The 14,211-nt window shown below is 39.5% G+C and overlaps 1 protein-coding gene across 1 annotated transcript in view; it reads left to right on the top strand.

Moving 5' to 3' along the window:
• kcnh5b (potassium voltage-gated channel, subfamily H (eag-related), member 5b) overlaps positions 1–14,211 on the top strand; it is a 131,447-nt gene that overhangs the window by 97,752 nt on the left and 19,484 nt on the right. The window contains exon 12 of the mRNA XM_061063571.1: positions 6,564–6,760. Coding sequence (XP_060919554.1) covers positions 6,564–6,760 — 197 coding nt within the window. The remainder of the gene's footprint in view (positions 1–6,563; positions 6,761–14,211) is intronic.

The raw sequence follows: 14,211 nt of genomic DNA, 5'->3' as shown, positions 1-14,211 counted from the left end.
GGGACATCTACTGTAATCAAAATGTTTCCCATTCTTCTTTTAAAATATGTTTGTAATATAATGTTTTGTTTTTCACATACTTAAAGAAAAGAGTGTGTCCATTATAGCCAAACAAAACCTCATTCTGACACTCAACACTTTTGGCCCTCTTTTCTTTCATTTGGTTCTTTACCGGGATAAATTGTTTTTGTACCGAATTTATTAATGTTGGTTATCCAGACAAGGCGGCCTGTTTCTATCCAAACTTTCATAATTAGTTGGTCTTTTGGCAGTGAAAGGACAGCCGGGATAACAGACGACTACACACTCTCGGCCCTTTAGCCTGAATTATCTATTGATGATTCTGCTCGATCTTGGAGAAAAATCACTCAGCCTTTCTATTTTTTTTTTTTTGTTTTGCCCGAATGATGAGCTGATTAATTTCTAAATCCATTATTCATGCTCGGTTATGAGAAGGGGATTTTCAGTCTGGTCTTCTATTCACACAGCAATATGTTCTGGACCAGCAAGCGATACGTCTGCAGTGAACAGGAGGAGATGAGCCTGGGATCACATATGAGACTGTCTGCATTACAAGACCCAGTAATAAGAATGTGTGCAGGGGCTGCTCTGATGTGGAATACATTAGCAGAAGAACATATTTAGGGAGCAGGTTAGAGGAGCCATGATGAAAGGAAACTTCAAACAGTCAGATTCTTGGAAGATTTCTTAATGCAGTTCTGCTTTCATCATCCTTTGAAATGACTGACACGTGTCACTTGATCAAAATATATCTTCTTTACTTTTATTTGACGGGGGTTCACACAGAAACACATGGCTAGCTTATGAAACAGCATGTAATGTGACAAAGTATTGGTCTAGGTTTAATTACTGAAACAATGTACCAGAAATAAAAACTACATGATCAATTTAAACATTTTTTTGACGAGTCATGTTGTAAGAAATGTTTTTCATGATTTCATTTGGGGCTTGGGTTGAACAATTTCTTAACCAGGCATGTTGGAGTTTTAAAATAATATTTGTATTGCTCATAGGAAATCATTGACTCCTGTGATGTAAATCTGGTGTTGACATGAAAAGAAAACAGGCTGACAACAGAAGCAGCAATCTGATTATTCTCCGAGCGATAAGTTGTGTTAAGGAAGGGAGCCTTTGCTGGCTGCTTGTATTCTTAAAGCTAGTGGAAAGAAAACAGTCTATTTTTTAAAATCATAAATTATGGACTTGTCTCACCGTTGTTTTAACACTGCAATATATTTATCTGTGTCTCATAATCCAGGAGTGCTGGCCACTTGTTTGTGCTGCTGTTTTATCACATTTTAAAGGACCATGCTGCAAACATTTACATAGTCATCTACAAAAAAAAAAGAAGGTGTAAGCTAAATAATTCATGACTTAAAGCTCATGTAAGCACAGTCCGTGTGTTGTGAAGATGCAGCAGCGTAAGTAATTCGTCAATTATCTTAATTAATGGCCTCATTAGTGTAAGTGGTTATGATGAACAGCATGCGGCTGCTGGTGGGACATTCTGGCAGATAAAGTTGTTCTTGTTGAGAACAGAAGGAGCTCTGTGAAACTTTTTTCCACCATGAATACGTTTATTATACGCATTTATCAATTCATATCTGAAGTGGGAAAAACTGACAAACTGCTTGGTTACCATTTATATGTTGCAGGAACAACCTTTTTTTTTTTTCATTGTCTGGAAGCACCACCAGAGTGCTTTATATGTTTGTAGTACTTCTAATTCAATAAGGTCCATTAATGCTGCTGTCAGTGGATATCCGAGTCACAGCAGCGGTATTACTCTCGCCACCCACTCACTTTTCCCAGATAATTGTCTGACAGGAGTAAAGGCAGCATCAGCTGAAAGAAGCAGCCCGAAATGCGTCTTACTGGACCGACGTCTGGCGAGCTGCAATGCGAGATAAAGCAGTGCGAGGGTGCACAGTCGCCCACGGGCAATTTATTTTTCTGCTGATGGGGGATACAGGCCGCGGCAGCATTCAGCGGCATCGCCTCGTTTGAAGGATGTTGGTGCTTATGAAGAGCCAAAACGTCTGTAAGAGTTTATTCAAACCATATATGACTCATCACCATTGGCTTAAATAGGATCCCTGTATTTCATAGTATAGTTTGTTTACGTTCAAAATGGCAACTTTGGCAGCCATCAAACTTTTTGAATAGCACAAGGTGCTTAACATACAAATTTAGAACAGAGCAGTATAACATACGTTTCCCTGAGGTCAGGATGATATAAGGGAAGTGTTCTTTCTCTGACAAAGCAGTTTAAGATTTTCTCAATAAAGGATGTGGAAAAACTTAAGGCCTATTTTCACTAATCATTAAAGAACTGCCCAACCAGCTGTTTTTACACCTTTGCACAAGTGCTGCCTGGTCAGTGAGCTCGGTAAAATCACACTTTGGATTGTTAGGATTGTAAAGGATGCACGACGGGATGAGATTGGACAAGAAAACCAGAGCTTGTAAACAAAGACGACTAAATCCAAGGCGGCCCGTTCCAAATGCACCGTGATTGAGTGCCTGTGCTCACTAACGGCTCTTTTTTTTGTGTGTGTGCTGGCAGCGCTCACCCACCTCAGCGCTTCTCATCTGCCTATACTGTTGCTAGGTTACAAAACTTAACATCTGCTTCCATAGGTACAGGACCTTTGGGTCTTTTTTTGAATAGCGCCATGTGCTTAATACAGTACGTTCCTGAAAAAGTAGCAGAATTTCAAGACGTGAGCTGTCTATGTTTGTGCTCTAATCTCCCAGTGGAACGGTTATTTTTTTCATAGGGATTCCTAGTTTGGGCTGATGCTGTCAACAGGGCGGATATCGGCTCATACCAGTGTTCAACAGATACACTGATGCATCCTTTGATATACAGGTTGTGAACTAGAATTTTACACAGTTCACAGGGATTCCAAATACACAGCAAACAATTATAATCCACATTCAAAAGCAATATATCAAATAATAAAGATTAATTAATTTTTTGCAATTACATTTAGCCACAGAAAGAAAGACCTGTGCTAACTCCTGTACTGTAGCTTTTTATATTATTTGAGAACATAAGTGAGGCTAAAAGGCCCCCTCTGTACCTCATGTTCTGTGTGCACATCAAACAGAAGTCCCTGTGAGCGGTCTGGCTGAAAGATTTTAGCCGACTGTGTAATCAGTAGCATTACAAAGCCGGAGGACAGGAGTCACAGCACCCATGTATCCGTCTCTACCCGCTCAATCCTAGCAGTCCTCCCTGTGGTTTTTAACCCCGCTGTAAAAGTCACACTCGGCGCACACAACCACTAACACCTTCGCCAAACTCCCCACCCATGTGACCCCGTCCACATCTCCACGGCTAATTGGCGAGGAGCTGCAGATCTCTTGGGAGCTCATTCCAGACGAGTACCGCTGCCCGAGCCGGTGAGAAAGGGACCCTGAGGGGTGCAGAGGAGGGATTGTCGAGATGAGATCCACTCACTCACACACACACTCTCACTGTACACATTTTGATATGGTATGTTGGAGGCGTTATACGTCTGTTTCTCAAGGTGTTTTGACAGCTTGTGGACTGCTTTTCATCACATCTTGTACGGGTCAGCTGTCAGAAAAACGCTGCGCTGGTGGTTGTGGCAGGTTTGACACAGATTTTAATCCTGATTAGCACAGTTTTTTTGTGTGTGTGTGTGTGTAATATAGCCAGAGTGGAGCTGGATGTCTTTAGGGAAATGAAATATACGAATGACTTGCTGTATATTCCATACGCCATTTGAAAAAGTTTTGTATTTGAATCTTTTTCCTCCTATTTGCTCTAATTTGTGCATTTGAGTGTGCAAACTTCACGTTTTGGGACCCTTTAATCCAATTTTTATTTTAATATCTCTTTAAATATCCCTTTTCCTTATTCTTCAAAACACTGAACAGCCGACGGCATATGAAACATTTGACGCTGCTCCTTATTATGACTCTTCATCCTCTTGTTTGTATCACAACAAATGTTGCGTTGCCAAGGAGACGCTCACAAGTGTAAACATGCAATCATCTGCTACGGGTGATTTGCATGGCTAATTAATGCTGGCAGTTGATAAGTCAAGTGTCCAGGTGGCTGCACATGGTTTGAAACCAATGAATGAAAGCAGATGTGATTTAAAGGGTCGGTTCCGCAAACTTTATAATATTGTAGTGTAAGAAAAATATTCACTCTTCATAATAAAAAGTCTCTATTTTATTTAACTGAAAATCCAACACAAATTCTGTGTGACTGACAGGTTTAAACAATACCAATGTGACAGATTTTTAAATGTCAGGGTTAAATGTGATGTGAAAGTTTGAAAGAGAAGGTTTTCATGTTCTCCTTATCTTTCATTTTCACCACGGTGTTCACTTTGATTGACAGCTCTCCAAAAAATACTGCAGTGAACCTATCAGTCATTGGACATTTTTTTCTCTTAATGCAGTTAGCTTTTATTTTTACAGTGCACCACCTGCCTTTGGGTTCTCAGTTATACCACTGCCTTCTCTGAAGTTGTGCTTTGGTTTGGACTTGTGTGTTTTAGTTTGACAGTGGTTAAAGATGAATTATCATATGTGTGTGAGAGTTTAAAAGTTTATTCCATTCTGCAGTCCTCATGCCAGAAGAAACCGACTTGCCTGACAATGGATTTTTATGGACGGGTTAAGGCAACCAAAGTATTTCTTTAATATGTATATACTGTATATACGTATGTAGATGCTTTTTTACTGTCTACTTTAAGAATTAGTCCAAATTAATTATTATTATTATATTAGCATTATGATGCACTTGCTCGGGTGCAACCGCGGCTCATCAATGCTATTCCCCCTTGCATTACTGGCTATTAACATAACTGCTTGCAGCGGCTTATCGTTTATCTTGTAAGTGGTAGCCGCTGTACCTGTTGCAGAGCGTGAGTCACCATCCTTATTAGAAACTTAAAATAGAAACTTATTAGAAACCCATCCAGAGCCCTGTTCATACCTATGAAAGTCGCTCTGTGGCGCATGAAGCAAAAAAATACCGACATCCACATGTAAAAGTACCCAGATCTTCAGCATTACTGGGCGCCCGTACAGTATGTGAACTTGGAAACGCAGTCCCATGGTTCTGACCTTTTTGTACATAAATATTTTTGAATTTGGATTTAATTAAATTTTACAACTTTTAGGACCTAATCATTTTTAAAAAGGATATTAAAGTTGTATCCACTGATTCATAGATGTCTCTGTCCAAATATATGTATAATGTATTTTTGGGCCCAATGGCATCATGTGACGCTACAATACAGTCCAAATTGTATACAGTCTATCATTGTTACACACCGCTCAAATGGTCCCCCCTTATCTAACTATGGATCTCTGCTATGCTTATCCCTTAAATTCCATTATGCAGTAAGTAAGTATTACTTAGTTTCTGCTTGATATCAGTGTCTGATAGTAAAATCAGCTCTTGTTGCTAAAGACCTGGACAGGTAAAACTGTTGCTAAGGAAAGATAAAGAGTGGAAGTGTTTGACTATGAAGACATGCACATTATTCATTTTTACAGCAAGTGTATGTCTGTAAATCTAAGCATTGTCATTCTTAATTGGTTTTCTTGTCAACTTTCTTGTATTAATGTAAAAAATACAAAATAAAATGTATTTAATGTGTTCATGGTAGAAGAAGTTTTTCACTTTTATTGTCAGATTTCCTCTCTCAGTTAACATATTCAAGCTACTGCACCTTCACTTATGTCTAAATATCTTCTAACGTTGTCATGTAGCTGCCTTATTAAATGACAACAAACATGTTGTTGTTGTTGTTGTATAAAAATATGACTTAATAAGGATAACATTGAAACACATTTCTTTCAGAGGTAAATCTTCAAAGACTGGCACTTCAATGCACATGAACAACCCTCAAATCCAAGATATCTGACTATATTGACTTTGATTGATTCACTTGATAGTATTTTACATAGATAGTCTTTTGTAATGTCTTACAGCACCTGAAACATCCCCGGTTGGTGGGACAACATTTAAAGATTTTCAAAATGTTCTTTGCAATCTGTGTAACATTTATGGTTGGACTTATAAGTGAATGATCATTTACAGTCTTACAGTCTTACAAATGTATCTCGAGTATTTTGTCATGCAAACATTTCAATAATACAAGAATGCTTAAGACACAGACATGTGCATTTTTAACAACAGAAAACAAGGGTAACATGTAGCTTCTTACCTGAAAATATGACTTTATTGACAATAAAATATTATCAGTAACTATTAGATTAGATTACATTAAAAAAGTTTTCTTCGTTTTCTGTTTATCAATTTATCAGTTGTGAAATAATCTCCCAAATCAATCATGTGCAGTTAGTTGTATACATAAAACATCCAGGGTTATGATTGGAAACTGGTTATTTCATTACTTAAGACCCACTTTCCATGTTTTTGTTTCCTAAGGTGTCACACCTCAAACACTTGGTGTATTACTGATTTAAACTCTTGTCTTTGCTCCATGAAACTCTAAACTTCTTTCTCCTGTGTGTTTTGTATTCAGGTAAAGGCGACGTGTTTGGTGATGTCTTTTGGAAAGAAACCACCCTGGCACATGCGACTGCTAACGTCAGAGCGCTAACGTACTGCGACCTGCACGTCATCAAGAGGGAGGCCTTACTCAAAGTGCTGGAGTTTTACACGGCCTTCGCCAACTCCTTCTCACGCAACCTCATCCTCACATGCAACCTTCGCAAGCGGGTAAGGTACCCTGCTCTGTGGACTCGCTTACAGTACACACATACGCAAAGAATGTAATATTTAACACAGCTTTCTGTGCACAATACATACATGCTGAACGTACATTTTATACATTGTGATTGGGTTGGAATTAGCTGCTAACTTTTCAGTAGATATTGAGAATAAATACAATTCAATGTACTGGTTAACATGGATGAAAATTGGATTTCAGTCGTTGTGCTGGTGCAAATTATGTTTTTATTTGCTAGTAAGTCTGTTCCTGTTTTTGCGGACAAAGGCCTGGCTTTGGCTCCAGTTTGCCACTTCTGAGAGCTAGCTAGGTAGCTTAGTTGTCAAACGTATTGGTTGCCATTATTGCAAGTATTTTATGATACTTTTGTTGTTTTCACAGGATCAGAGATGTGTTTTACTCAAGTTTCAAGGGGAAAACCAATGATTTTGTGACAATGAAGCTAAAGGCATACTCTTGACAGCAGGAGAAATATAAGCTAATAACTAGCAAGTTAGCCACTCAGCATAGTCGGCAGTCTCTGAGGTTGTTTTTCAAAATTTGTAAAGCTGCTGCTTAAAATCAGCATTTACTATTTGTTTAACTTATATTTAATCGATGTAATTTGGTGTCTTCTTCACATCGGCTGAGGCTCAGTGGTAGTCAGTCGTCGCCTAAATCCAGAATCTCGGTGGTTCGATCCTCAACTCCTGCAGCCACATGTCCATTGTGGCTGGAAGACACTTAACCCCAAATTTGTTCCCACTGCTTTGTCGGCAATGTGTACGAATGGATTGGTTAATACTGATGGACAGTCTTTATTCTGAAAGTAAAAGTACCACCCTGTCCGCCAGTCTGCCTTCTTGGCACTAGAGTAAGAAACATACAGTCAACGCTCGCACAACGAATCATCACAAATTGCTTTAGCATTGACAATTGGTTAAAATAATTCATGGATATATTGTCATTGGAATGGGCAGCCTCAGCCCTCTCTGAGTTTGACCGTGGAGATGAAGGACCCTGGAACTCTACAAGACGGTACATGGAAAATAGGCTATAGGATTGAATTTTCTGTAAAAACAAAATTGCAGTCTCTGCCACCAGGGTGAGAATGGGTGTGAATGCTGACCAAAGTAAAATTGATTCCACTCCATGCCATCCCGCTCAATGACATTTATGATGAGTCATGGATGGTAAGTCAGTGGTCAGCCTGTTTCAATTAACAGCTTGTTTAAAGATATGATATATGACGTACAAACTAGATGTCCAGTACATGTGACACTTCAGTACCAGTCTATAGACCCAAAAATAGCCACCCCTTTAGTGCATTGTTTCCCCTCAGCCCCCTCCCTTAGTGCTGCTGAGTGCAGCTGTTTGTACGACTGATCTCCATTCATATAATCATCCCAAAGTCGATTCTGTTTCTATTTCTTTGAAGTATTGTATACCTCTGTCTCTCTTCCCGTTGTGGTGGCAGGGCTAACAGTTGGACAGGAAGGGGTTCACATGGTAGATATAAAGAGAATATGTGTCCTTTCAATTATTCAAAAAACAAAATCCTTACCTTTGGATAAGCGAGGAGTGGGAAGGTGTTAGAGTTATCGAGGATTTCTGTAATTTTCTGCCTCTACAATATGAGAATGTATAAAATACAGGCTTGAGCCCACAAACCATTACCACAATCATCTTCAGAGGTAGGCCCTGACGAGTGTGCTGTTGTTTACCTGTCCTTTCGTTGTTTTTCTGACTCGATATTTCCTCAGCTCAATAGGTCTTTTTTTTTCTCAGCGTGCCCCAAACACAATAAATTATACATACCACGCCGGTAGCCTCATTATTTCCTGTGCCCTTTAGCCGGTTCTTACTGACGTCCTAGCAGGAAGTCTGTTGGCTCTGAGCAGCAGTTTTATTCCCCTGTATTTGTTTATGTGCGTTTTTAAGTTTATAGATTATTATTTAATAATGCACATATACACCTATATCATCCAGCTGGCCCTTTGGCTAAATATGTTTGTGAGTGTTTCCGTGCATATTCCAAATGTATCCAGAGAATAACTGTGATCAGGTGTGTGTCGCCATTCAGACAACACTCAGAAGGAACATTGATTTGACTCCGGCTCCATCCTGAGTTATAATGGATACTTATGAAATAAAACACACATATACATCTATATTGATCGCTGTTGTCCAAAGTAAATTATCCAAATGCATGCTGCAGATAGTGTCCATGCCTGAAGGACATGCTGATGGCAGCATATCGATTCACTTTTGTGGTTTTATAGCTGCATGTGTACGAGCTTTAGTCGAGCTTCAGCTCCAGGTTTGTGCTCAGGCTCAAAGCTGCTGTCAGATTTAATTGCATTGAATTAGGTTAGATAATGGATCCTTTCTCTACATGTGTTCGTTGCATATAAAAGTCATATTTAACAAAATCAGTTGATAACTCTTTGACTTTAAACAAAAAGTTGCTTCTAGTTGTGGGTGATTTCTCTACATTATGTTTACAATCTGTTGTATCATTTTACATGATTAACTCCTGTGATGATTGAAGTTATAGAATATTCGACATCTTTGCTTTGTCTGAGTGGCTGCATAAACCAGTCCGTGTATTTTTTAAGTCAAACTGATACGTCTATATAAAAATGAAACAGAACAGGACCTGACTGGAGAAACATTTCATGCAACACATGGGAAGACATCTGCATTGTTTTATCTGTTGAATATTCACCTTATTTGGGAATCTGCCAGGAATTGAAACTTAATTGTTCCTCAATGTTAAATATTACAATAACCTACTCGTCCTGCTGATCTGATTTGTACTGGCTCAAGCACAGCTCCACAGTTAGCACAACATGAAATACTCATTTTCAGGAACTCTCCAGTTAATGTACAGTTGCATGGTCCTCCCTGAAGGTTATGAAGTTATTGAAAAGTATGGGACCCTTTAAAAAATACTTGCCACTTAACACAACTTCTGCTTCGTTTTACATACAGGATCTAGTATTCTTTATTTCATGTTTGCTTGTCTAGACTCATCAGCTTAAACAGAAAACTTTAGGATCTGTCAAAAACGTAATCTGGGCAAAGAATTTGTGTTAATAAGAGAGGACAGGATGTTCATTTTCATGAGGCCCCTGTGATTTTGTCTCTTTTCAGCAGTTGACCTACAAATCGACTAAGTGAGGCTTTAAACGAGTTAAAAAGTAAAACTCCAAGTCAATTAGATATGTTATAGATCTCGCTTCATGTTAGGAAGGTAACTCCTCCTGCTCCAAGAACAGTGTTGTAACTCATGAAGAAGTCTTGAAACAAACTACACTGAGCTGGGAAAGAGTAACACCACAAACATCTAAAACACTAAAACATCTTGGCAGACACGCTCTCCAAACGGACCGGATTGTTACGATGGACGTTTTTTTCTTTTGCTGTGTACACAAGACTGTGACCCTTCATGTGAGCTCAGAGTAAGAATAGTGGTGTAGTCAGAGATCTGTTAGCTCTTCTTTTTTTTTTTCCGCGAGATGTGTGACAGCTGCTTTAGAGCCCCGCCGTGATGAAGATGAACAACTTGTAGCGAGAGCTCAGACGTGGCCTGTGGGACTGTGAGGAGAGCAGAATGTGTGTCAGCACGAACTCGCTCTGTCACTCATGCAGTAACAACTGTCGACCGATCTGCCTCCATCAGCACTTTCCTTTCTCTCTCTCTTCAGATCGAGCGCCGCCTCTCTCCTCATGAGTCTTTATCTCTCTGTCCCGCTCCGACCCTTATTTTTATCTCGTTATTCTCCTCTGACAAAAAGCTTGTTTGTGTTTGAAAGAGACCCTTTACTTATCTCGTCTCTTTTCAAACCGCATGACAGACAGCGCTCATTGGGCTGAGGCCGCGTTTCCCAAGATTTTTCATCCCTTCAGCGTATCTTCACAGCTCTTTAAGAGAGGCTCAAGTACCTCTTCATCATTTTTAGAAGTCGTACTTATTACTGTCAGGAAAATCACTTCTCATGAAACAGACAGGGACAGACCAGGGTAAATTTTAGTGTACTTAATTTTGAACGTTACCTTTAAGTGCATAAAATGTGTCTGTAGATGGCACTTCGGTCTGTTTTTTGGTCAAGAACTATCGAACCATTCATCCTTCTGCTAAAGAAAGTACTCTGATTAAGAATAAGGCCGCCTCTCTACTTGAAACACTTTATCTGAAGCCATCAAGTGGAATATAAGCTGTTGTGGAGTGCAAACTGTGTGAGCATCATGTTGGTGTTTTATCGTATTATGTGTTACCTAATTTAATAGTGATGCCTCTATGTGATGTATGATTTACCAAAGTAAACGAGAACATCAGCAACAAGATTGATGATCTGTATTTAGTAGTGATTGGTGGCTAAACGGTTATACATCATCACACTCGTTAGTCGGAACCAGAATTACTCAGTTAAAGGTCACATATTATGCAAAATACAGTTTAGCATGTTTTTCTAACACTGATATGTGTCCCTAGTCGGTCTACAAACCTCCCATTTATCCTCCACTTTTCAGAAAATGTGTGCTCAAACAGGCTGTTGTTCCTGAGGCTGTTCTCCCTTCATGACATCACAAAGGGCAGCAACCCCTCCCCCAGGTGGGTGACACTCGCACAGCTAAATGTTTCGTCTGCCCTCTGACTCTGCCTTCTCACAGTAAACAATGGGACATGGAGCAAGAAAGACCAAGCAACTCCTGAGAGAGGGGTGTGGTCAGACACAGCTCATTTGCATTTAAAGCTACAGACACAGAAACAGTCTGTTCTGAGCAGGGCTGTAATAGAGGTTTTATAGGCATGATTAAATACAGGATCAGAGTGGAATTTTAAAAAAGAAACTTCACAGACATGTTTTGGGGAGCTCTGAGACTTATTTAAAGTGATTGAAAAGAATAATAATATGGGACCTTTGAAGTAATTATGAATATTTTGAAATGTTGGACCCAATAAGCCTGTACCACTGTCTCATGCCACTAGCTGGGGCTGTAGCCATAGACTGTCTTTAGCTCCAGACAGTTTTCCAACTTCTTACAAATTTCCAATTGTAAGAAACTAAAGGGGTATGAAACAAAAAATCGTTGCCAACTGTGGATACTAGCAAAACTCAGCAGTCCTGAAGGAATATTCCTGCAAAACTTTACTTTGCAAAGTCATTCGAGGACAGGTGATCGGGAAGTTGCCATGTAAAAATTAATAAGATGCAGCAAACTGCTCATTTTTTATCCTGCATGCTTCAACAAAAAGGGCATTGTGTGGTGCCTTGCAATTTCTGATCCGGACCTAAAAGGGCAAACATTTGTCAAACTGACACACACACTCCTGAAAGTCTAAAACTACAATCTAAAGCAGTTATGAAATTTGTATATGCATTGTATTCTTTGTAACAGCTCAGCTTTTCTTAACATATGAACACAAAGTGAAAAATGACCAAAGCATCTATAAACCTATAATGTATGCACATATTAATGAGAAAGTGTTACGCCTTTGAATGCTTTCTCTTCCTCCATTCCAAAATAAAAGTCCTCAGTTATTTATCAGATTAACACCATCTATGTATAGGTTTGTTTAAAGATGCTGCAGTCACAGTTAGCGGTCTTTCTCCTGTCTGTTTGTTCTTTATATCACACTCTGAAGTGTACAGTAATTGAAACTTGTAGCAGGTAGACAGTGTTGTTTATGTTTCTGACATCAGTTCAGTCTAGACTGGGAACCAGCGGCTCGATACTGCTGATTGATCACAGCCAAGTGTGCAGTTTACCTTTGACAGGACACATTTGAATGCAGAAGGGCCGAGAAGAAAACCCACATGATAAATATTTGAAGTTATTTACAGGTGCTCCATCTCAAGACGATTTGAAGTTTTTAATGACAGGCTCTTGTGTAGAGACACTTGTAGATGAAATACATAGACCTTAAGAAATAAATCTTCTTGTTCATAGGCTTTGGGAGTGTGTTGCATTCTCATGAGAAAATTAATATCTGTTGTTTTAATGAATTAATGAGATAATTATCTTATAATTACGAGTAACATTTGTAAATGGCAGTAGCCCAGTCTGTAGGGACTTGGGTTGGGAACTGAAGGGTCACGGCCAAGACCATAACTTGGCCTGCACCCGATTAAGATTAAGTTATTTTGTAAAACTCAAAGAAAACTTGTCTAGTGTGATGATGGATTAAATGGTATAGCTCTTTAAGGTCGTATAATGCAGTACTGATGCAAAACAAATCTTTGTATCTACTGGAGAAGAAGTGTGGAACAAATGAAGTGATCATATGCATCTAGATGTTTCTGTGTTTGCTGGAAACTCAACTAAAGTTGAAGTTGTACTAGTTTTAAGTTGACAGGGTAGTCGAAGAACTCCTGTGTTAGCGAGTATACATTGGGTCCTCACATTTGCGTGCATCACATTAGTCTTTGTGGCAGATTAAGTGGAGAGGTAAGTACAAAGTAAAATGACTAGATGCAACAGCACAGCGGAAGACATGCGGTGATGCAGTGCAACCAAGCAAACATCAAACCTCCAGTCACAGAGGCTCTTATTACGTAAATACATCCCGAAGGATGTTTAACACCTCTTCACCTGTGTTGGAATGACGTATATCCTCTGCTGTTTTTTTGTCGTTGCTGAAGAGCTTCTGCAGGTCTCGGTTACACTAAGTCCACTGTTCCCTTTTTTTTCAGCACAAAAGTCCCCTCTCATCACCTGGGAAATGCTAATGACTCTTAATTATATTCAGAGTCTATTTATTTTTAAAGTTCAGGTAAAGCCCAGTGCAAGAATTTTGTATTTGGTGCATAGGATTAATGAGTTTAGAGCTTCAAAGCAGAAAATATGCATCATTTTTAATCCTAATAATGACGCCCCCAGGAGAAAAAAAAACTCTGTATGACCTTCTCAGTCACTGAGGTAGCCAATTCCAGCATGGCCTTATTTGAACCCAGACAAAGGTAGAGACCAGCTAGTGATGACGGTCTTTGTGCGGGGCTGCACAGTATTTCCATCACTTTTCCCACGTCCCACAAATTGAGATGATGTCCCACATTTGATTGGCTCTAGTTTTCCAAAGTGCAGGACCTGGCTTTTAACCAAAGGCTGTGTAGAAAGCAAGCGACCACCATGGCCTGTTTCAAATGTAAATCAATCAGCTCACACGTGGGGTCAAGTGCCCGCCAACCTGTCACCACCCTCATTGCCAACGATATGCCTCACTGCCATGAAACAAAGTAACAAGCTACTGGGATTCAATTTTTTGGCTGCAGGATATGATGGAAACGACAACAAAGACCGGTGATGCAGCTACAACAAAGTCCGGAAAAATAATTACTCTTGGGTGAATCCAGTGGGGGCAAATTTCAGAGACTGTTTTGCAATATATGCCAGAATTTGTTTATTTTTGATCGAGCAAAGAGCAGAATACGATTTGAAGTGACGCACTGCACGC

Source organism: Labrus mixtus, chromosome 18 (assembly GCF_963584025.1).
Source record: "Labrus mixtus chromosome 18, fLabMix1.1, whole genome shotgun sequence".
Classification (NCBI taxonomy): Eukaryota; Metazoa; Chordata; class Actinopteri; order Labriformes; family Labridae; genus Labrus; species Labrus mixtus.
The sequence above is the reverse complement of the archived record's forward strand: the minus strand, read 5'-3'. Positions and strand labels throughout refer to the sequence as shown.